Below are 26366 nucleotides of genomic sequence, written 5' to 3'. Positions count from 1 at the left end.
TTCCTTGTGGATATTTTTCTTCAACAACTATTTTTTCCTAATTATAAAAATAATACAGGATTACTGATAAATTTTTGGAAAATATACTAAAATTAAAAATTTTGAAAATCAAAATTTCCATTAATTCATGGAGATAATCAAGTAACTTCAGAGTACATTTCCTTGCTTTTTCCATGTATGAAAAGTATATACATACTTCACATAGTTATGATTACATAGCATGTAAAGTATTGCATGTAATTTTTTTTTACTTAACCTACTGTGAGCATTTTCTATTATCACTTAACACTAAGAAATTTGTAAAGAATTAATCACATTTAAAACTTTGAAAAAAAAAGTTTTTGTTAGCACAAGTAAAATAACTACAATGAAAGGAAAAAGAAAAACAGGGAAGACAAAAGAAATAAACAATCCTGGGACTTCCCTGGTGGCGCACTGGTTAAGACTCCACGCTCCCAATGCAGGGGGCCCAAGTTCGATCCCTGGTCAGGGAACTAGATCCCACATGCATGCCGCAACTAAGAGTTCGCATGCCACAACTAAGGAGCCCACATGCCACAACTAAGGAGCCTGCTTGCCACAACTAAAACCCACAACCAAATAAATTTAAATAAATAAATTTTTTTTAAAAAAATCCTAGTCTTTGTTTCTGGAACACATGATATATAGTACACAGAAAGGAAAAATTAAATGTCCCTGACAACTGGCTAGTAGAAACATCAAGTTAGCAGCAAAACTCTCTGAGATATACTAGTTTACCAAATAAAGGTAGAACACTGGATAGGAGGCCTGAGATGTCTCAAAAGATGAAGGAAAAACATTATTTCTGATTTTAACATAATCCACCTAGTCATTCCTTCAAAATTCCTTTTATTTTTCATTAATCTCATCCTAGAGTAATAAGAAAGAATGAATCCTTTGGGGGATTAATTTTTTTTTTTTTTAATGAAATAGCACAACACTTAGGAAAATACTACTTATATAAAATAATATTCCCTTTGTCCTAATTTGGTCTTTTTAATATCACATACTCTTCAAGTTCCCCTGCTATTATCACTGAGCTTCCAATCAACATCTAGGGATTTAGGATCTTACACCCATACATGTGCACCAAAAGGCTTTTACATTTGGCAGGAATAGAGAGAGAGAGACAGGGCAAAAATCAAATTGTAGTAAGAGTTATTGAACTACTATGACTAATGCTAGAATGATGATAGACTTGAGGGCAGCATTCCAAGCGTCTAATTCAAAAACTATGCAAGAGAAAGCAAAGTACTGGATACCACATAAATATTTGGCAACTGATAACCAGATTAAAAGACCAAATGTCAGCAAAACTTTCTCATATTAACCACTATCTATACACATCTTCTCAAGTGAAAGGAAAGGAAAAAAGTATTTTAATAAATCTATCATTCATTCATCCACCCAACCAGCAGCATCCAATTTGTCATACACTACTATGTTTAAGTGGAGAAAGTATTAAAATCCTTGATTTAATTTATTTCATATTACTCAAATTTATTCAGAAAATCATCAAATAATTAACATAATACAAAAGCATAATCATTTAAAATATGCCTAACAAAACTTCTTAACTTAATCAAAAATCCTAAGCTTTGCAATGGGATTAAGAACTTTTTTGTTGAAATAGCTGATAACAAACTCACCAGGTGATTCTCCCCCCACATCTGAGGCTTGGGCTGAATCTACTGAAGAAACCACACTGACAGCATTGGTAGGTATACTTGTAAGTGTGGAAGGTAAGACTGCTGATTTTTTTGTTGCCACGATGACACTTCTGTAATAAAGAAAGTAAATAAATTTTAAAATACAGAAGATCACTCAAGTTAATTACATGAATTTCAAAACAGAAAATAGGAAACCAACTTCTTTTTCCTAATTTTTTCTTATCTCTATTTTGATGTACAACTTAGAATATACTCTCAGTAAGAAATCTCTTCAGTGGTGTTCACAGTTATTTATACTTCATTTTTTTAGAATCAAGACAATGTTCTACAGAAATATAATAATCAATTTTAACATTTCAATTTATATTTACAATATTCTTTAAATTTAGGATCATCTTTAATTATCCACCTTAAAATATAACCAAAGGTATATAGGAAAAAAGGAATTTGGCATTCAAGTGGAAAATTAATTAACTTTTTCTTAACCTCAGAAGTGAAGCAGAAAACTCAACATGTTTCTGTAAGGATTTTAAAGCACCACTAAGTTGAAATGATAAAACCTTAGAAATCTTATAAGGTAAGAAAATGCAGGTATGAACAATTTTTTAACATGTATACAACCAAAGTTTTACCTTTTAACTCTCGAAGACTGTCTAATGATAATATTACATAGAAAAAACAATGCATAGGCATAAAACCTAGATGTAAAAATATCAAATAATCAGATTTGTTCATCTTGGGTATTACTCAAACATAGGTATTTACGATATACCAATTTCAATTAAAGTGTAATACTTTATACCAAAATAGTAACTAAAAGACCTTAATAGGCATAACTTAAAAGGCATTTTTAATTGAAGTTAGCTCCATAAACATGCAAAAACCCAGTTAATGAGGTAAAGAGGACAGCTGATATATAATGCACTCCCACAGCAGTGCTTACTTTTAATTACCTGGTATTAACCATAAGCCTAAAGTCTTCAACATTCAATTTATTTAATCACATCTTTTGTTGACAATATTGTAACTGCAAGCTTCAAGTACTCCCTTAACAGCTTTAAAGTATTCAGTTCCTAAATAAAGTTACTTAGATACTTGATCCTGATATATGTATTCAACAGTGAAAATTATATAATTCCAGTACTTTAAAAATACATTGTTTTTATTGTTACATCAAAAAGAGATAATACAAAGTGAAATAGGTTTCCTTTTACTTCAGTGCCTATCATGTGAGAGCAAACACTGTTGCCAATTAAATCAAGTTCTCTTGTGCTAGGCATGGCTTATTCAATGTACTTGGGGGTAGCTGGTGTCACATCATTATAAGGGTGACTGCCAATGTTAACTATACACTAAAAAATAGAAGCAACAGCCACCTGAGCCCTCAATCCAAAATGGTGTGCTTAAATCATGGTAGCTTATATCGGATGAAGATTATTGACTTTAGGGGGAGTAGATGACCCCCACTGTGCATGCGTGTGTGTGTGTGTGTGTGTGTGTGTGTGTGTGTATACGTGTGCTGGTAGCACATTCAGAAAACAATAAAAAATGTAATTTGTATATTACCTACCATGGGGCAAATATTTACAAGCCTATTGTTTAAGAAAATCTCTAGCTACCTATTTCCTAGCAACCTATTTTGGGGGGACGGGGGCGGGGGGGGAGTGGGGGGCGGAATATGGAGAATTTACTTTGACATTTGTTCACAAAAGAAAGAACTAGCACGATTTAGTTTACTCATACAACAGGCAAGTACTGATAGGAGCAATAGAAATTAACATTTAGAAAAGTGAAATTGCTTTTTCTATATTTGAAACTTAAGCCATAAACCTACCCTATGTACCAGCAATTCCACTCTTAGAAATTTCCTCCAGATAACTGAAGTCCACAAAAAATAGGTACAATAACATTCAGATAGCTTTACTGATAGGAGCCAAAAACTGGAAATAGCCCAGAATCTTTTAAGCAGAAAAATGAATAAAAAAAAGGTGGTGTGTTTTTACAATGGAATAATACCCAGCAATAAAAAGATACAAGCTACTGATTAACATAACACATATGAATCTCAAAAGCATTATGTTGAGTAAAGGAAGCCGTATACAGAGGAACATAAATTTTGTATTTCCTTTTACATGAAGTTCTAGAAAAGACAAAACTAATCTATTGTTTAAAAAAAAATAGAATAATTGCCTGTGGGGGGTGGAGACAGGCATTGGCTGAGAAGGAGCATGAAGGAACTTTCAAGACTGATGATATCTTGATTGGAAATTTAGGTTACACAGGTGTTTAATTTGTCAAAACTCATCAAATGGCACACTTAAAAATTTGTGCCTGTTGTTGTACGTACATTTTACCTTAAAAACAGTATTGATGTCTGGTTAGAGATCTGCGCCTGAAATGTTTGAGTGAAGTGATCTGATGTATGCGACTTACTCTGAAATGCATCAAAAAAATAAGAATGACTGATGAATAGAGAGATGGCTATATGGAGAACTGTATGATGAAGCAAACAGTTAAAGGCTAATTGCAGAATCTCAGTGGTGGGTCTCTGGGTGTTCAGTGTACAATTCTTGTAACTTCTCTGTATGTTTGAACATTTTCATAATAAAATGTTGGAAAGCTGGTAACAAAAAAAAAAATGTTTACCACAGATAGTCCCATAATATGCACAATCTCTATTTGTCCAAGATGGCACAGTTAATAAAAGATAACAAAAGAACTTGACCTCATTTCTATTCCTTTAAACAACTGCCATTAATAATGTTTTCAACCATGAATAATAGCTATACTTTATTTCAGTTCAGTAAATATTTATTGTCCAATATCTTTCACATATTCTCATTCCTGACACATCTGAAGTGTGGCTTCCTATATGAATTTACATTTAACTAGCACTCCTTACACACTACTCCAATATGCTGTTATGGTTCTTGAACTGAGCATGTACATGCTTTCACAACTCCAGTCCTCTGTATGTGCTATTTCTCTACCAAGACGCCTTCCTCTTAGTCCTGCTTGCCAGCAAACTTCCTTCTCACCTTTCAAATCCTTACTCAAAGGTAAGCCTCCCCAGATTGCCAAGTCAGAGTTCACTATTCTTTGTGCTTCTACATGATCCTATTATATAAACTTAATAAATTATTAATGAATGCTACGATTAAGCACTGACAATATGCCAAGAATTATTACTCAATTCACAAAACAATCCTAACATACAAATTACCTCCATTTAACAAAATTTAAAAAGTAAACCTCAGAAAGGTAAAGTAACTTGCCAAGGTAAATGGCAGAACTGTGTCACAATTCTGGGTTTATCTAAACAAGAGCCTCTAATTTGAACTGTTTCCTCATACTGACCTTTACGTTTTATTGAGATATAATTCACATTCCATACAATTTATTCGTGTACAGTATACAATTAAATGGTGTTTAGAATGTTCATAGAATTGAGCAACCATCATCACAATCATATTAACATTTAAAGGTAATTCTATATTATAATCATCTATAAGCAATGGTAATAAAGATTTCCAAGATACAAAATTATACATGTACTACTACTACTAAAATACAAAAATATATCCACTCAGAAATGGAAAAATTGCATTCTTTAGCCCAGTTATGTACTTAGTACATAATAGAAAAATAAAATTAATCAATGTCCAAATTCAATGACTGATTCAAATCATCACTGAGGAAGTAACATAATAATACTTTACCTTTGGGCCACATAAAAACAAAGAAAATTCAGTAACAAATATTCACTTAAAAGGACATTAAGCACTAGGCAGATTTCAGGATATTTTCATTCCAACTGTTTTTACTATTGCTAAATTATAAAATTTCTGTGTACAAGACTAAAATCTTCAACACAGGGGGATCTTTAAGCTATCATATTTATCATGTATGAAAGCGTAAATCTAAACTAGTAAAGCATGTCTTAAAGTTTTAATAAAATGGCATTGTTCTCAGGCTACAGCTTAAGTTTCTATTTAAAAGACAAATTGAGAAAAAAGCAGAAATCAAGAGGATTAACCAAGATGGCGGAGTAGAAGGACGTGCTCTCACTCCCTCTTGCAAGAGCACCAGAATCACAACTGGCTGCTGGACAATCATCGACAGGAAGACACTGGACTTCACCAAGGAGGATACCCCACGTCCAAGGACAGAGGAGAAGCCACAGTGAGACGGTAGGAGGGGCGCAATCAGAGTAAAATCAAATCCCATAACTGCTGGGTGGGTGACTCACAGACTGGCGAACACTTATACCACAGAAGTCCACCCACTGGAGTGAAGGTTCTGAGCCCCACGTCAGGCTTCCCAACCTGGGGGTCCGGCAACGGGAGGAGGAATTCATAGAGAATCAGACTTTGAAGCCTAGTGGGAATTGATTGCAGGACTTCGACAGGACTGGGGGAAACAGAGACCCCACTCTTGCAGGGCGCACACGGAATAGTGTGCGCATCGGGACCCGGGAGAAGGAGCAGTGACCCTGGGGGAGACTGAACCAGACCTACCTGCTAGTGTTGGAGGGTCTCCTGCAGAGGCGGGGGCTGGCTCTGTTTCACCGTGGGGACAAGGACACTGGCAGCGGAGGTTCTGGGAAGTACTCCTTGGTGTGAGCCCTCCCAGAGTCTGCCATTAGCCCCACCAAAGAGCCCAGGTAGGCTCCAGTGTTGGGTTGCCTCAGGCAAAACAACCAACAGGGAGGGAACCCAGCCCCACCCAGCAACAGTCAAGTGGATTAAAGTTTTACAGAGCTCTGACCGCCACAGCAACAGTCAGCTCTACCCACCACCAGAGCCTCCCATCAAGCCTCTTAGATAGCCTCAACCACCAGAGGGCAGACAGCAGAAGCAAGAAAAACTACAATCCTGCAGCCTGTGGAACAAAAACCACATTTACAGAAAGATAGACAAGATGAAAAGGCAGAGGGCTATATACCAGATGAAGGAACAAGAAAAAAACCAAGAAAAACAACTAAATGAAGTGGAGATAGGCAACCTTCCAGAAAAAGAATTCAGAATAATGATAGTGAAGATGATCCAGGACCTCGGAATAAGAATGGAGGCAAAGATTGAGAAGATGCAAGAAATGATTAACAAAGACCTAGAAGAATTAAAGAACAAACAAACAGAGATGACCAATATGATAACTGAAATGAAAACTACACTAGAAGGAATCAATAGCAGAATAACTGAGGCAGAAGAACGGATAAGTGACTTGGAAGACAGAATGGTGGAATTCACTGTTGCGGAACAGACTAAAGAAAAAAGAATGAAAAGAAATGAAGACAGCCTAAGAGATCTCTGGGACAACATTAAACGCAACAACATTCGCATTATAGGGGTCCCAGAGGGAGAAGAGAGAGAGAAAGGAACAGAGAAAATATTTGAAGAGATTATAGACGAAAACTTCCCTAACATGGGAAAGGAAATAGCCACCCAAGTCCAGGAAGCACAGAGAGTCCCATACAGGATAAACCCAAGGAGAAACACGCCAAGACACATAGTAATCAAAGTGGCAAAAATTAAAGACAAAGAAAAATTATTGAAGCAGCAAGGGAAAAACGACAAATAACATACAAGGGAACTCCCATAAGGTTAACAGCTGATTTCTCAGCAGAAACTCTACAAGCCAGAAGGGAGTGGCATGATATACTTAAAGTGATGAAAGGGAAGAACCTACAACCAAGATTACTCTACCCGGCAAGGATCTCATTCAGATTCAATGGAAAATCAAAAGCTTTACAGACAAGCAAAAGCTAAGAGAATTCAGCACCACCAAACCAGCTCTACAACAAATGCTAAAGGAACTTCTCTAAGTGGGAAACAAAAGAGAAGAAAAGGACCTACAAAAACAAACCCAAAACAATTAAGAAAATGGTCATAGGAACATACATATCGATAATTACCTTAAACGTGAATGGATTAAATGATCCAACCAAAAGACACAGGCTTGCTGAATGGATACAAAAACAAGACCCATATATATGCTGTCTTCAAGAGACCCACTTTAGACCTAGGGACACATACAGACTGAAAGTGAGGGGATGGAAAAAGATATTCCATGCAAATGGAAATCAAAAGAAAGCTGGAGTAGCTATATTCATATCAGATAAAATAGACTTTAAAATAAAGAATGTTACAAGAGACAAGGAAGGACACTACATAATGATCAAGGGATAAATCCAAGAAGAAGATATAACAATTATAAATATATATGCACCCAACATAGGAGCACCTCAATACATAAGGAAACTGCTAACAGCTATAAAAGAGGAAATTGACAGTAACACAATAATAGTGGGGGACTTTAACACCTCACTTACACCAATGGACAGATCATCCAAAATGAAAATAAATAAGGAAACAGAAGCTTTAAATGACACAATAGACCAGATAGACTTAAACGATATTTATAGGACATTCCATCCAAAAACAGCAGATTACACGTTCTTCTCAAGTGTGCACGGAACATTCTCCAGGATAGATCATGTCTTGGGTCACAAATCAAGCCTCAGTAAATTTAAGAAAATTGAAATCATATCAAGCATCTTTTCTGACCACAATGCTATGAGATTAGAAATGAATTACAGGGGAAAAAACGTAAAAAACACAAACACATGGAGGCTAAACAATACGTTACTAAATAACCAAGAGGTCACTGAAGAAATCAAAGAGGAAATCAAAAAATACCTAAAGACAAATGACAATGAAAACACGACAACCCAAAACCTATGGGATGCAGCAAAAGCAGTTCTAAGAGGGAAGTTTATAGCTATACAAGCCTACCTAAAGAAACAAGAAAAATCTCAAGTAAACAATCTAACCTTACACCTAAAGAAACTAGAGAAAGAAGAACAAACAAAACCCAAAGTTAGCAGAAGGAAAGAAATCATAAAGATCAGAGTGGAAATAAATGAAATAGAAACAAAGAAAACAATAGCAAAGATCAATAAAACTAAAAGCTGGTTCTTTGAGAAGATAAACAAAATTGATAAGCCATTAGCCAGACTCATCAAGAAAAAGAGGGAGAGGACTCAAAACAATAAAATCAGAAATGAAAAAGGAGAAGTTACAACAGACACTGCAGAAATACAAAGCATCTTAAGAGACTACTACAAGCAACTTTATGCCAATAAAATGTACAACCTGGAAGAAATGGACAAATTCTTAGAAAGGTATAACCTTCCAAGACGGAACCAGGAAGAAACAGAATATATGAACAGACCAATCACAAGTAATGAAATTGAAACTGTGATTAAAAATCTTCCAACAAACAAAAGTCCAGGACCAGATGGCTTCACAGGTGAATTCTATCAAACATTTAGAGAAGAGCTAACACCTATCCTTCTCAAACTCTTCCAAAAAATTGCAGAGGAAGGAACACTCCCAAACTCATTCTATGAGGCCACCATCACCTTGATACCAAAACCAGACAAAGACACTACAAAAAAAAAAAATTACAGACCAATATCACTGATGAGTATAGATGCAAAAATCCTCAACAAAATACTAGCAAACAGAATCCAACAACACATTAAAAGGATCATACACCATGATCAAGTGGGATTTATCCCAGGGATGCAAGGATTCTTCAGTATACGCAAATCAATCAATGTGATACACCATATTAACAAATTGAAGAATAAAAATCATATGATCATCTCAATAGATGCAGAAAAAGCTTTTGACAAAATTCAACACCCATTTATGATAAAAACTCTCCAGAAAGTGGGCATAGAGGGAACCTACCTCAACATAATAAAGGCCATATGTGACAAACCCACAGCAAACATCATTCTCAACGGTAAAAAACTGAAAGCATTTCCTCTAAGATCAGGAACGAGACAAGGATGTCCACTCTCACCACTATTATTCATCATAGTTCTGGAAGTCCTAGCCACGGCAATCAGAGAAGAAAAAGAAATAAAAGGAATACAAATTGGAAAAGAAGAAGTAAAACTGTCACTGTTTGCAGATGACATGATACTATACATAGAGAATCCTAAAACTGCCACCAGAAAACTACTAGAGCTAATTAATGAATATGGTAAAGTTGCAGGATACAAAGTTAATGCGCAGAAATCTCTTGCATTCCTATACACTAATGATGAAAAATCTGAAAGAGAAATTATGGAAACACTCCCATTTACCATTGCAACAAAAAGAATAAAATACCTAGGAATAAACCTACCTAGGGAGACAAAAGACCTGTATGCAGAAAACTATAAGACACTGATGAAAGACATTAAAGATGATACCAACAGATGGAGAGATATACCATGTTCTTGGACTGGAAGAATCAACATTGTGAAAATGACTATACTACCCAAAGCAATCTACAGATTCAATGCAATCCCTATCAAATTACCAATGGCATTTTTTACGGAGCTAGAACAAATCATCTTAAAATTTGTATGGAGACACAAAAGACCCCGAATAGCCAAAGCAGTCTTGAGGGAAAAAAACGGAGCTGGAGGAATCAGACTCCCTGACATCAGACTATACTACAAAGCTACAGTAATCAAGACAATATGGTACTGGCACAAAAACAGAAACAAAGATCAATGGAACAAGATAGAAAGCCCAGAGATAAACCCACACACCTATGGTCAACTAATCTATGACAAAGGAGGCAAGGATATACAATGGAGAAAAGACAGTCTCTTCAATAAGTGGTGCTGGGAAAACTGGACAGCTACATGTAAAAGAATGAAATTAGAATACTCCCTAACACCATACACAAAAATAAACTCAAAATGGATTAGAGACCTAAATGTAAGACTGGACACTATAAAACTCTTAGAGGAAAACATAGGAAGAACACTCTTTGACATAAATCACAGCAAGATCTTTTTTGATCCACCTCCTAGAGTAATGGAAATAAAAACAAAAATAAACAAATGGGACCTAATGAAACTTCAAAGCTTTTGCACAGCAAAGGAAACCATAAACAAGACGAAAAGACAACCTTCAGAATGGGAGAAAATATTTGCAAACGAATCAACGGACAAAGGATTAATCTCCAAAATATATGAACAGCTCATTCAGCTCAATATTAAAGAAACAAACACCCCAATCCAAAAATGGGCAAAAGACCTAAATAGACATTACTCCAAAGAAGACATACAGACGGCCACGAAGCACATGAAAAGATGCTCAACATCACTAATTATTAGAGAAATGCAAATCAAAACTACAATGAGGTATCACCTCACACCAGTTAGAATGGGCATCATCAGAAAATCTGCAAACAACAAATGCTGGAGAGGGTGTGGAGAAAAGGGTACCCTCTTGCACTGTTGGTGGGAATGTAAATTGGTACAGCCACTATGGAGAACAATATGGAGGTTCCTTAAAAAACTAAAAATAGAATTACCATATGACCCAGCAATCCCACTACTGGGCATATACCCAGAGAAAACCGTAATTCAAAAAGACACATGCACCCGAATGTTCATTGCAGCACTATTTACAATAGCCAGGTCATGGAAGCAACCTAAATGCCCATCAACAGACGAATGGATAAAGAAGTTGTGGTACATACATACAATGGAATATTACTCAGCCATAAAAAGGAACGACATTGTGTCATTTGTTGAGACGTGGATGGATCTAGAGACTGTCATACAGAGTGAAGTAAGTCAGAAAGAGAAAAACAAATATCATATATTAATGCATGTATGTGGAACCTAGAAAAATGGTACAGATGAGCCGGTTTGCAGGGCAGAAGTTGAGACACAGATGTAGAGAACAGACATATGGACACCAAGGAGGGAAAACTGCAGTGGGGTGGGGATGGTGGTGTGCTGAATTGGGCGATTGGGATTGACATGTATACACTGATGTGTATAAAATTGATGACTAATAAGAACCTGCAGTATAAAAAAACAAACAAAACAACTAATACTATACTTTCATTGGGTTATTTGTATGGAAATATGTTAATATAAATGTTTCAGACATTACATGAAATTTCTAAAAATCTTATATGTTCTGGTATAATGTTATAAGTCATAATCCTAGTTATTACTTTAAAATGTATATCTCAGAAATAACTAATTTTCTTGTCAACTGCATTATTATGAACTTTCATCAAATCTTTAACCGTGGTCATTTTTAAGTCTTTTGTCATTTACAGACAGTTCTGGGTGTACTCTGATGCTTTTGCAAATATGTTCCTATAAAAGGGTTTCATCTTCAAGAAATTCATGGAAAAGACTCTGACAAGTACAGGTTTCTGGTAACTGACTGTACTGCTGAACTGAATGAATAAGCATTTTCAGAACTCTAATGGAAAACTGATGAACTCATAAAAGTGCTAACAAAAGATCAAGATAAAAAAAAATTAATTACATGGGACTGAGTGAACTGATGAGGATGAGTATAATTTTTGTGACTTTCTGTTTGAATTAAAAAAAAAAAAATCCCACAAGGACTCAGAGGCAAAGAATATACAAATCAATTTTCACTGCAAAGTAAAGGAGCTGTTACAGTGGAGGATTACTGGACTGAATGTCAATATTATGACATAGTATGAGTGTGTTTCATGTTTGGTAATTGCAATCATTGTTGCTTTTGTTGTGGTCATCCATGTACAATGCTTGGTGTCAGTCTATTTATCTCTTGTAAAAATAAAATACAGTGTGTGTGTGTGAAAAAAAAAAGAAGAAATCAATAAAAAATAAGATATCTAGGAAAAAAAATAAAAAAATAAAAGACAAATTGAAATTCTTGTTAATTTTCAAGAAACAAATTACTGAATTTTTAATATCAGCCATCAATTTTAACAAAAAGCACTTCAAACTTTTTTGGCATAAAAAATTTGGAAGACAGGTTAAGTCTTTTAGTTGTATAAGCTATTTTTCCAAACTTTCAATTAAAAACCAAATATTAAAGTATAAAATTTCACATATTATTGCTTTTTTCTTTATACTCACCAACTTTAATGAATAATTAGTATTTGTGAGCACTATGCTAAGGGCATATATGAATTATGTTATTTATATTTATAACAACCTATGAGGGAATTATTTATATTTATAACAACCCATGAGGTAAGTACTACATATTATTATCCCCATTTTACAGATGAGAAAGAAGTAATTTTCCTAAGCCTCCAGAGGTAGAAAGTGTAAACACTTTTGACTTTTTTTTTCTTACCTGAACTAGGGATACTTTTTTAAAGATTTCTTTTTATTGAGTAAGGACAGAAAGCAACAATGTCTCCCAGATCACTAAGGTTCAGAAGTTCCATTTCAGAATTATATCAGTTTGAATTATCACAAACTTTCACATAAATGCTATTTTCTTTAACATGCAAATAGTTCACTAAAGGAGAAAAGAGCATTTTAAGCCTAGTGCTTTAGTCCCTAAGGATCTAGCTGAAAAGCCAGACAAGCCCTTGAACTTTATCATGATAAATCCCTGGCATCCGCTAATCACCAGAGAGGATCTTCAAATTAGATAAGAGCAAGAATTTTGGCATGGGAATGAACACAAACACCTTGCCATCCACAAAGGCCCACAACCTGGCAGCCTTTCAGCAAGGTTCCACTCATGTAGCTGTTACTCTAAACGTTCCAGCTATTGCTTGGAAGTTGATAATTCTTAAGATATGAGGAGAGTTGTGACTTCTGACACAGCATTCCAGAGATAAATACATGATCAGAAGGATGCTTTGAAATTCTCAAAGATATTCCTCTGGTCTAAAGCTGCATGAAAATAGTTTTTCAAAAGGTGTCTCTTGCTAAGAAAAAGAGGGGGGAAACACAGACCAGTTTGCTTGCCATCAGATAGTATGTTAAATGCATACCAGACATGTAAGTTCCAAATAACCTCCTGAAAAATGCTATCACCAAAATTCCCCTTTGTTTCCTATTTCAATAAACCCCTTTAAAATGTATTCCCTGTGCACAGTTTCCTAAATAAGTTTGTAACCTACTCACTGAAGGTATCACTAAGGCATAGACAATTTCTATGCTATTTAAAAAGAAATAAATCCCAAAATACATGAAATTCGGGGAATTTATAAGGAAACAACTTTGAGTATATTAGTAAGATTTATTCAATGTAAAAATCTACCCTTAAGTTATTCTCACTATTCAATCTAAGATTAATACAAATTTAAACAAATCTATAAAAACTGTGAATATCAGAAAAAACCTAATCATTTACACCTCTTCTCACCCTCAAAATATAGCCATTGCAGTATGTTATAAATTTTTTGAAGCATATGGGAACATATATATCTATTTTTTCAAAAGATCATAAATTCCAAACTAAACTGTCCTCTGCTTTTTCCATTTAATAATATATCTTCAACATCATTTTACATCAATACATCAATTGTGCTTTTCTCTCATTAGTGGCTGCATAGTATTTCCTATATTCATAGGAAACAACACATGTAACCAATTCTTAATAAATTGGCAACTACGTTTGCATAGCACAGCCAAATGACAGGATTTAGAGTCCACTGGCCATGGTTTAAATTGTAGCTCCACCATTTATTAGCGCAAAAGCTTAAGGCATTTATTTACTTTCCCTGTGCCTCAGGTTTCATCATCTGTAAAGTAAGAATAAAAACAGTATCTATCTATCCACCTACCTACCTATCTATCTAAAAAATGCACTTTAATACACCTTCACAGGGTAAAAGCTCAATAGGTATTAGCTTAATTATGAAATTCCTCTTGCAGAAAGAAAACATTTTATACTTGCATATATCTTCTGTATAAACTTACATAATTAGGTTTACATATTTTAAATTTTAATTAACTGCCAATTTCCCCTCAGATAAATTGTACCAATATGGCCTCTCAACAATATAAAAGTGTTTCTTCATACCCTTATTAAGACTAGGTATCATCTTTTAAATTTCTGGATTTCTTCATGCTAAGTGTTATAGATTAATATATCTTCAATATCATTTCACACCAGTACTTATTGTTCTGCTTTTTTTCTCTTTAATAGCTGTATAGTATTGCACAGTGTAAGGATAATGAAATTGAGGCTCAGTAGGATGAGGTAATTTGTCCAAATTCACTAATAAGTAATAGAGCCAGAACTCAAACACAGTTTCATCTGATTTCTAGAGTCAATATTCTAACTCCTATATTATAAAGCCTAATAAAAAGGAAAAAAGAAAAAGACATCTGAATCTAGCAGCCACTATATCTATAATGTCACATTAGACATATACCAATATGCTATTTACCTGGAATTTAGACTCTGTCAATCTCATCATTCCAGGACATTGACCTAATCTTTAAACAGAGGTAGAGGGAGTAAGATGATAGAGGATGATGGCAAAAAGATTTTCCATTAAAATTATATATTCCCTGTGTCCTTTCACAGCATCTTAATTATATAAATAATTTTAACCAGCTTGGATATCTAATGTGCCAGCAAGTCTGAAGTGGAAAACTAGGAGATGAGATGAAATACAGAGAACAGGAGACACAAAGAAATAAATAACCCGACAGAGGGAAATTATGATGAGGATATGTCAAAAGAAAACAGAAGCCAACTGGAAGGAAATCCCACTGGCCAAATCAGAGACAATTTGAGCATCAATATAAACAACAACAATAATATTATAATTCATTCTATAAAGTATGAAACCGTAAGGCCATATGATGAATGTACTGAATTCATTTGGTGAGGAGGATAACAGTTTCTAAACCCCTCTTCCCAGGGAGTACCTTAACAGTGGAGAAACTCAGAAAATACCATTTCTATAAATGATCAGAATGAGTATCACCAGTAATGAGATAAAACCATGTGCCACTTGTTAGAATACAACAGGAAGAAACAGCATCACTTCTGTGATATTACTTCCAAAGATGCTTTAACTTGAATCTAATCCCCAGGACACTAATTAGACAAATCTAAGCTGAGGGACATTATACAAAACAGCTGGGCTCTCATCTTCTGAAGTGTCGAGGTCACTAAATTTAAGGAAAGACTAAAGAACTGTTCTTCCAAATTGAAGGAGGATAAAGAGACACAACAAAATACAACACATAAGTCTGAATTCAATCCTTCTACTATAAAGAGCATTACCGAGAAAATTAGTAAAACTTGAAAGGTGTTTCAAGATTTGAAGGTAGTATTAATATTATATCAATGCTAATTTCCTTATTTTGATGCATGTATTGTGGTTATGTAGAAAATATACAATAAAATATTCAAAAGGGGTGGAGTACTGTATCAATTTTCCCTCAACAGATTCAGGAAAAATAAAATTTCTTTTAACTGGCAACTTTTCTATAAGGTAGAGATTGTTTTCAGATAAAAATATTGATTTTTGAAAAAGAATATGCTTAACAACTCTGATACATACATGTCTTACAGGCAGAATTTCAGAAAATTTAATATAAAGAAAATTTTCAAGCAAATTGGCCAAAGGTTTCTTAGGACAGCAGAACCAACAAAGTCAGGAATCTATAGTTAGCTTTCTCAAGCTGTCAAGACTCTGAACACTTTGTTGAATTCCTGAATCTGTCGGAATCCACAGACTCCCACTTTTTTTCACAAAGGCTGGCACAATACCGACAGCAGGGAAATGAAAGGTAACCATTTGTAAATACAGGTGATTTCTAAGTTGTAACAAACGAAGAAAAAAATTATTTAATATACAACTTGCCAATGTAATATTAAAATTATTCTTAAACAATCAATAATTATGCTGATAAATAAAAATTTGAAATGATATACAAACCATACAACAAAATATCCTTATAATTTTTAAAACTATATCAAAACATCCCTTTTTAATGTTGAAGCTACAAAATTTAACAAAGTTAAATTCTTGTTTAATCTTTAAATCCTTACAATTTATATATTTATAAACTAATGAGAACCTACTGTATAGCACAGGGAACTCTACTCAGTGCTCTGTGGTGACCTAAATGAGAAGGAAATCCAAAAAAGAGGGGATATACGTATACCTATAGCTGATTCACTTTGCTGTACAGTATACACTAACACAACATTGTAAAGCAACTATACTCCAATAAATTTATATATTTATAAATTTATATATTTATAACCTTTAAATCCTTATAACATATATTTAAATCCTTATATTTATATATTTAAAGACTATTTACAGTACCTGTCAAAAGATCTGAACTGCACAGGTTGCTCAACAGATAGATCACCAAGAGCTCCAAGGCAGGCTGGTGGCAGAAGGGCAGGATCCACTGTGACTCCATCTCCTGGTATGTTAACCAAGCTTCGGAGAATGTCCTTCACATTGATATTTTTTGAAACTGGAACTGATGGTGCAGCCTTTTTATCCAATTCATTTTCTCCATCGCTTTTGGTTTCCTGAGATTTACTGACTTCTGAAGAAAGAGTGCACAGCACCTCACTGATGGCATCTGGGCCTGCACTGACACTTGGAGGTGCTACAGGAGGAGCTACGTCCACGTTGCTTCCTAAACCAGTAGCCATTTCTTCCCCAATGCCTGAGTCCCTCCTTCGAGCAGATGATGCACTTTCAGATTCTTCCATGGATGCTGGAGTTAATGGACTGAATGCTGCTGGTGAGTTTTCTATATCTTACCCAGAAAAAGAAGAAAACTATGAATAAAAAAATTTACAACTCATTTTAAAAAGGTACACTCAGTCCTAATTATTTTAAATTATGAAATATACAGCATGTTCTAAAAGGTAAAAAACAAATTAAATAATCTATAAAATGTACTCAGTAAATAATTAGATGGTTTAATAAAATAATAATAATATAATAATAATAAATAATAACAAAATATTTTAGAAAATCCCAAAGTGAATATGACATACCAATGGGTAGCAACATAAGGATGAAAGCCATTGGCCTATAAGAAAAAGTCCAAAATCCTTAGGATAAAGTACAAGGTTCTTCAATAATATGAGTCGGCTAAGTTGTAAACTTTATCAGGGCAGGGAATTTACGTTCTTTAACACTTCATCTCCAGCACCTATGACAATGCCTGGGCCTACAACAATGCCTGGCAAGTAGTAGGTAGTCAATAAGTATTTTTCAGATGACTATTCATCTCCAACTTTATCTCCTGCTACTCATGGCATAACACATAATACTTTACAACACCAATAATTACCTCTACCTCAATCATGGTTTCTACTGCTAGAACACTTGTTACCACTCCTAAATGCTTGAATAATTCAATGGTCCTTAAAATCTAGTTCAACAGGGAGCATCACCTTTTCTACTTGATTTTCATTCCTTCCAATCAGGTGTTCACTCCATTCCAACAAAAATGCTCCATCTTGCTAAATCCAATGGTCAGTTCTCAGTCCTAACAGCACTTGACATAGCAGCAGCAACTGATTATTCTCTCCAACGTGACAATACTTTTTTCACTTGGCTTACAGGATACCATGCTCTTCTGGTTTTTCATCTACTACCTTACTGTTGTTCCTTCCTTACCTCCTTCACTTCTTTTTCTCCTGGATTTCTTAACTTGAAGGGACTTAGTACTCAGTTCTTAATCCTTTTATCTTCTCTATCAACATTTATTTCCTTAGTGGTCTCATTAACTCTCAAAGTTTTAAATACCACTATTTCAATAAATAAATACACAAATAAATAAAATTCAGACTGTTATATATAACTGCCTACTCTGCATCGTCTTTTATATGTCTAAAAGACATCGCAAACTCAACATGTCGGAAACTTTATTTCTTATCTTCTTCCCTTAGTATGTTTCACCTTCAGTCTATCCAAGTGCACCTTATAATCATTCTTGACTACCTTCCATCTTTCGCATATCCACAGCTAATATTTTAAAATCCTGTTTCCTCACGATCAAAATATATCCAGAATCTGACTGCTTCTCACTAGCCCTACAGCTACCACCCTAGTGCATCCCCAAAATTACCTCTTGCCTAGGTTATTGCAATATCCTCCTAACTGGCTATGTTAAGACTGTTACATTAATGGTTCTATTGGCCATGCTTCCTGGTATTCCCCCTTGAGAAGTCATTGAGTCTGGGCTGGGCCTGACTCACTGTAACCAACCGAATGTGGTAGAAGTGGGCTAGTTCTGTGCCCAAGCTTAAGATCTGGCAATTTGTGCATTCTTAGAATCTCTGAACACCTCTGTAAACAATCTGGCTACCTGGTTGGAGAGAACATGTAGAGAAATCATATAAAGAGATAGAGTACCTCCAAACTAATGGAGTAAAACCAAGGAATTCAGCTGAGAACAAGTAGCAAGGCCCCACACATACAACCCCAGCTTAGCCATTTCAGTCATTCAGCCCTAGCTCTTGGAGCCATTCTAGCTGAGGCACTAGATTAATGAGGAGAAAAGCCATTTCGGACTTTCCAACCCCAGCAAACAACATCTGGAGCAGGGATGAATCATTACCACTGTGACTTATCTGAATCAAATTCATGGAATCATGATAACAAGACTAAAACAGTTGTGAGTTTTAGCTTCAAGGTAACGTGTAACACAGCAGTACATAACTAAAACATTGGTTTTTCTTGCCCTGTAGGGGGTATTCTTAATACAGAATCCCAAGTGTTACTTTTAAAAACATACATCAATTCTAACTCCTGTACTCAAAACCCTCCAATAATTTCTCATTCTCCTTAGAGTGAAAATCTACATCCCCTTTCTCCTGGTCATTCCTGATAATTTTCCCCATTCAATTTTTCTTTTCTTAGGACTTAACACCTTCTAAAATAATCAATACTATACAATTTATTTATTACTTGTACTTATTTTCTACTTCTTGTCACTAGAATTCAAGCTCCAGGAGGGGAGACTTCGTTTTCTTTTGTTCATTAATAATGAACAAGTACCTAGGAGGTACTGAATGAATATTGATTGGATAAATAAATCACCTCTGTTGGGTAGCAGCTACTTCTATAACTACAATACCTGCTTCTCTATAACTGGCAGCTAATGTTATAACTTTCCCTATAACTGGCAGCTAATTTTATAACTCCAATTATTACAGCTATTTGTTAACAAATCTGTCTCATAAGAGGATATGTTATTTATTCTTCACAACAAATGCTGAGTTAAACAAAAATGTTTAATATTTTATTTGTAAAGAATAACATTTTCTCAGGCTTCCGTGGTGGCTCAGTGGTTAAGAATCCGCCTGCCAATGCAGGGAACACGGGTTCGAGCCCTGGTCAGGGAAGATCCCACATGCCGCGGAGCAACTAAGCCTGTGCGCCACAACTACTGAGCCTGCGCTCTAGAGCCCATGAGCCACAACTACTGAAGCCCGCAGGCCTAGAGCCCGTGCTCCGCAACAGGAGAAGTCACTGCAACGAGAAGCCCGCGCACCGCAACAAAGAGTAGCCCCCACTCGCTGCAACTAGAGAAAGCCCGCATGCAGCAAAGAAGACCCAACGCAGCCAAAAATAAATAAATAAATAAATAAATTTATTTATTTTAAAAAAGAATAACATTTTCTCATCTTTCAAATAGATGGCTCACTTAAAGAACAGAAACCATCTCCCAATTGCAATTAACTACACGGTACTTAAAATATTTGGTTATTAGTAAAATTAAATACATACTCTCACTTTATACATAAATTCCAGAATCAATATTTTAACTGTCATAAGTAGGTAATGTTTTACTTGAACTTTGGATGCCAGATAATAAAATACAGAAACTTACCAGGGAGTGATAAATTCCCGCTTTCACTACCAGTTTCCTTAAAAGACTGGCTATGCCTTTCATTTGGGGGTTCCAAAATGTCTCTGTACTTCGAGACCATAAGAACAGAGATAAAGTATACAACTGCCAAGGCTAAAAACTGTGCTTGTTTGCTATCCTCCTGGGGAAAAATAAAAGGAGTTGATCATGCCACTATTAAATAACATGTTTGAATCTTACTTTACATGACAACATTCAAATAGAAAACATGTTCACAAATCTTTCAATATACGCAGAAAACAGTAATGAATTCACCTGAGCAAAGATTAGGCAAATACTCTTGGAAAAATGCCTGTAAATATTAGGTTTTATGCTTGTGAAACATGAAAAGAGAGAAGCTGGCTTGTTTTTTTAAATTAACTAAATCTGAAGAGATATGTCCTAATATACTTTGTAAGATTAATCAAATAGCAATTATCACTATATATGAACAACTATTTTTACTTCCAACCATAAGAATTAAAATGTTTTAAAAAATCAGAATAACAGTTTTCCTAAAAGACATTCAAGATTTTTTAAAGTAACGTTATCAGGATGCCAAAGAAATTCTCAAGAGTATTTTAACAGACTCAAGTGTCCACAATTGAAAATATAGTGTCTGCCAGAAAGAAAAGGACAAACTAGACTGACCTCTAAAGAGGTCCAGGCTTCATCTCAGCACTACAGATCACTTACATATCTGTACATCAATGACCAGTTCACCTAGTCAAATTCCCCATTTTCAAAGGAACATTGTACGCATCACTAATTTTGATAACTTTTCAAAATAGGTTTGAACTTAATTAATTTAAAGGAAAAACTCAAATTCTTCCAGCAAATCCTGAAAACTAAAGGTACCTCAAGTAGCAGCTAAATTTAGGATAAGTGAAACAAAGAACACGGTTGCCTAGCAGATAAATAAATGGAAACAACTGGCACAAATGAAACTAAAGGTTAACAATTAACAAATATCAAGTTTTGGACACAATTTCAGAGAAAAAATGAGATCTCAGAGTCTACTGAACATATCTACTTGATAGGATTATTAGACGTATTGTATGTATAATCTAACAAGAATCTATGGTACTTTCTAGGTTCATGCGTAAGACCTTATCAGTCTTGATGGAAAAGATATATGTACATTTTTCCTTTTTTTATTAACCATCCCTTTTCTCCAGAAACTCCTCTGTTCCTCTGCCACACAGTCCTACCATCTATTATAATAACTGCTGTTAATGGTATCAACATTAAAAATGCAGGCAAATAACTTGCTTGGTCTGCTTAATCTTTTATAAGTTATTTACACCTATCTAATCTTTATTTAGCCCATTAATATGTTCAGTGTTTACTAACTACAGTATGAAGTTTACAGTGTATGCCTGATCTGTGCCCAAATAAAAAATATCCCATAGATCCTTATGTTTAAGTCCTAACTCCTGAAACAAATTTACTTTCAATTGTAGCTGTCATTTATTGAATACTTACTGTGAGTCAGGAACTGTGCTATATTCATTAACCCATTTAAATAAGATGAGGCCTAGAGAAGTTAAGTAATTTACCTAAGGGCATATAGTAAATGAAAAAGCAAATCTGAACTCAGATTAGACTGATTAAAAACCTTAGCTTTTAACCTCAAGGTAATAATTTATTTATAGCCCCAGTCTTAGGTCATTTCCTTTTTCTTCAAAGTTGCTTATGCTAGAGAGGCTCTGGGACGTAGTTTGGGAAACATGGTCTTTTCTCTTTTCTAAAATTCTTGTAAGGTGATTATATAACTTTTAAAATTACCAAAAAAATTAAAGTTATTTGTTACTTTCAGAAATGAACACGGTAGACACAGGAGACACTCTATTTCTCTGTCCAAATATCGTGATATAATAACCAAACAGAAAGTGCCAAAGAGCCAAATCATACAGAGCCAGGGTGAGGAGTTGTGATTTCATTTTAAGTGCTATGGGAAGCCATTAGAGAATTTTTTTTTTTAAACATCTTTATTGGAGTATAGTTGCTTTACAATGTTGTGTTAGTTTCTACTGTATGACGAAGTGAATCTACTGTATAACATATACAGCTATATGTATACATATTTCCCCATATCCCCTCCCTCCTACCCTCCCTTTCCCACCCCTCTAAATGGTCACAAAGCACCGAGCTGATCTCCCTGTGCTATGCAGCTGCTTCCCACTAGCTATCTATTTTACATTTGGTAGTGTATATATATATCAATGCTACTCTCTCACTTCATCCCAGCCTACCCTTCTCCCTCCCCGTGTCCTCAAGTCCATGCTCTATGTCTGCGTTTTTATTCCTGTCCTACCCCTAGGTTCATTAGAACCTTTTTTTTTTTTCAGATTCCAAATATATGTGTTAGCATACAGTGTTTGCTTTTCTCTTTCTGACTTACTTCACTCTGTATGACAGGCTCTAGGTCCATCCACCTCACTACAAATAACTCAATTTCATTTCTTTTTATGGCTGAGTAATCTTCCACTGTATATATGTGCAACATCTGCTTTATCCATTCATCTGTCGATGGACACTTAGGTTGCTTCCATGTCCTTCCTATTGTAAATAGTGCTGCAATGAACATTGTGGTACATGACTCTTTTTGAATTATGGTTTTCTCAGGGTATATGCCCAGTAGTGGGATTGCTGGGTTGTATGGTAGTTCTATTTTTAGTTTTTTGAGGAACCTACATACTGTTCTCTATAGTGGCTGTATCAATTTACATTCCTACCAACAGTGCAGGAGGTCACCCTTTTCTCTACACCCTCTCCAGCATTTATTGTTTGTAGATTTTTTGATGATGGCCATTCTGACCTCTGTGAGGTGCCACCTCATTGTAGTTTTGATTTGCATTTCCATTAGAGAATTTTTTAAGCCAAAGAGTTACATCATCTATTCTAGATTTTGAAACTTCATTCTAGGAAATACAAAGTTATGGGGCAATAGACTCAACAACTGCTCAAGGAAAGAGAATGGGGAGAGAAGGAAGCAGCAATATTTGGTTCCAAAGTGGACCACAGTCAGTGGGTTCTAAAAAAACAAAAGTGATGGTTTCTTCATTAAAGGAATAATAACAGCTACCAAAAAGCAAAAAATTGAGATCCAGGGAGGCATTATAGTACAATGGTTAAGATCAAACTTTCAAGAATCAGACTCCCTAGGTCCTTAATCCACTTCAAACTCTCACTACTTGTAGGATTTTAAGCAGACTATTTAAGCTAATACTGTTATCTTTCTCATAGGATTATTCTGTGAATTAAATGAGATAATACATATAAATCATCCAGTTATATGCTTAATATGAAATAAATTATTAGTTATAGCTAATAATTATTACCTATAACTACTATTAACAAATTGTATACTTGTATAAAGCTTAGTGAAGAATCAAAAGAGGACTAAAACACTGGAGAAAGAGAAGGGAAAGTTAAAAATTGAAGTTACAAAGTTTATTTTTTAAAAAAGTATATGTAATATAGAGCAGCCAGTACTAAACACGCAGTAAGTGTTCAATAAATATTAATGATAATACTCCAAATCCTGGTGATTTTTATTTTCATGTTTATACTTTTTTTGTATGACTTTATAATTCCTACATGAAATTCTGTCATATTATATATCAAAATTAGCTAAAACAAAACTATTTTTAATCTTTAAAAAATTTAAAACACCACACACAACATTTCATCGTGTATTTTTATATCATATAAAACTTTCAGAGCACAGATTCTGGAGTTAGAATCCTATCATTTACTAGCTCCATTAGCTTGAACAAGTTACCCAAGCTCTCTGTGCTTCAAATTCCTCATTCATAAAATGGGAATTACAAAGTACACAACTCAAGAAGTTGTTGTAATGAATAAGAACATATGAAGCACTTACAATGCTTACTATGTAATAATGTGTTATTCTTTTTGGTAGCAATACTCTGATATATTAGCTCCATTTATATAAACAATATTTTTAATATTCTAAGATTCTAAAATCATTGTCAAGAGAACTGGTATCTAGGCCTTCTTATTTCTACCTGACTATTTTATGTCACAAAGAGTGTTCACTCTCATTACTTTGGGCCTCAGAGGAAATATGTATCAGCTAAGAGAATATGTAAAAGAAATACTGTAACTTACTATGTCTCTGAAGACAACTGCCCTAAGTCGATTAATATCCATGTCTTGTAGGAGCCTGTCAAAATCTCTTACTGGAGATATACCACCAGTTACAATATCCACCGGACTCTATTTAAGACAAAAAAATATAAATATATACATTACACAGACATTTTAAAAAATAAACACAGTATTCCATAGGCTATAATGTTGTTTTTCCCAGTTTATTTTCCTACTTCTTTCTGTCTTCTTTTTTTGGGTGTCAGGACGGGGGTGGGGGGTGTAGAAGGGAGTCATGAAGGAAAAAAGAAACTGCATGCTAACTCACCAAGTACGTGAAACACAAATTGACATACTTAAGGAAAAGGTATCATGGACACAAGGAAAGTAAACATTTGGAAAAGCAGACAAGATTAAGTATAAGCAAATCTTTACTGTATACTTAAACACAAATATTTGAAGGTTATGTCCACAGACTAAAATAACTATTTTAGGACCTCTGTCAGATTTATTTAACTTTATGTTGAAATGAACAAATAAATTTAAGATCTTAATCGTAAAATAAGAGAATGCTTTTTTATTTAATTAATTATTCTGTATGCTTACCTTTGCTGCAGATTTCCCCATGGGAATCAGGCTGTGTGTTGTTTTCTGGACTTTTCCTGCTTTGCCTTTAGTTTTCAGCTGTGAATGCTGTTGACACTCTAAGCAATTCCTTACTGCCACTGCACACACTATAATTTATTTTAAGGAAAAAATTGGGCAAGAAAAAATTATATTTAAGATTATGAGACTGACAAAACTCACCTATACGAGTTACATAAGATTTTATTTGAAACATTACCTTCAGCAAATTTCTAAAATGTCCCTGGGCTTTATCACCCACTGTTTGTTTTCTGACTTTGTTAGCTACTCTGTTAGGGCCCACTGTTAAAAAAAAATCAGTTCAGGAACCTTAATAAACACTGTATTGTTTCTTAGGTCTCACATAAGCTACTTGAAATAATCTTCTATGCATGAAAAGAGTGAAGAAAAGAATTTTCTTTAAAGGTGTAAGAAAGTAGAAAGTAAATCACATTGCCATCAACTAGTCCAGGGTAAAATAACCTTCTATTACCTTCATTAAAGTACAATAGTTAAACTAGAAATTTGCATGTTTTTCTTAAAATTTTTATCATTACAGCATGATATTAATAGAGACTGAGAGAGGGTATAGCATTAAAAGGAATATTTATAGGATCTACCTTTTACTGGCTTTCATTAAAGCTGTTTAAAAGGCGGAGGACAAAAAAGAGATTGTGATTAATACACAGTCTAAAATTACCTCTCTAAACATCTCACTTAGGCAGTTAACTCAAGTTATTTAGAAATTAATTTTGAATTTTAAGTTAACAAATTAGGTAATACACAATTGACTATGAATTGATTGATATCATGTAATCATCTCAATTCCCAACCAATTTGGTAGCACTGAAGGTATTTGTCTCAACAAGAGTGAGAGCAAATTAGGAACAAAATAGCAAACTTAAGTGATAACGACCTTAACTGCCACCAGACTATCATATGGCTAGCACACACAGAATTGAAAAGGGAAAGTATCGAGAAAGGTGCTGAAAGAGAGCAACAGCAGTTGGGAAAAGGGAAGGAACACAGTGAAGAAGGGAGGGAGAGAGAATATGGAACACAACTCTGTCAAATTTGGAGTCAGGCCCAGGAAAATAACTCTTCCACTACTTTTGTCACAGGTTGCATAAAATCAAGTTTGGGTCTGCATTACAAAGTTAAAAACCACATTCGAATGCCTAGTATCAACCAATCTCAGTAGCACAGTTTATTCTTACTGTTGCCATCCTACCTTCTCAACCCCAACTTCAGGA

The 26366-nt window shown here is 34.7% G+C and overlaps 1 protein-coding gene across 4 annotated transcripts in view; it reads right to left on the bottom strand.

Moving 5' to 3' along the window:
- Nucleotides 1–26366, bottom strand: part of LRBA (LPS responsive beige-like anchor protein) — a 776641-nt gene that overhangs the window by 568629 nt on the left and 181646 nt on the right. For all 4 annotated transcript variants that reach the window (XM_061192552.1, XM_061192551.1, XM_061192553.1 and 1 more), the window contains exons 27-31: nt 25096–25223; nt 24511–24618; nt 20356–20515; nt 16818–17265; nt 1671–1801 (exon numbers count right to left, since the gene is read on the bottom strand). In XM_061192552.1, the coding sequence (XP_061048535.1) occupies nt 1671–1801; nt 16818–17265; nt 20356–20515; nt 24511–24618; nt 25096–25223 (975 nt within the window). The remainder of the gene's footprint in view (nt 1–1670; nt 1802–16817; nt 17266–20355; nt 20516–24510; nt 24619–25095; nt 25224–26366) is intronic.

The sequence above is a fragment of the Eubalaena glacialis genome, chromosome 5 (genome assembly GCF_028564815.1).
Source record: "Eubalaena glacialis isolate mEubGla1 chromosome 5, mEubGla1.1.hap2.+ XY, whole genome shotgun sequence".
Taxonomy (NCBI): domain Eukaryota; kingdom Metazoa; phylum Chordata; class Mammalia; order Artiodactyla; family Balaenidae; genus Eubalaena; species Eubalaena glacialis.
Note: the sequence above shows the minus strand (reverse complement) of the source record. Positions and strands in the feature narration are given on the sequence as shown.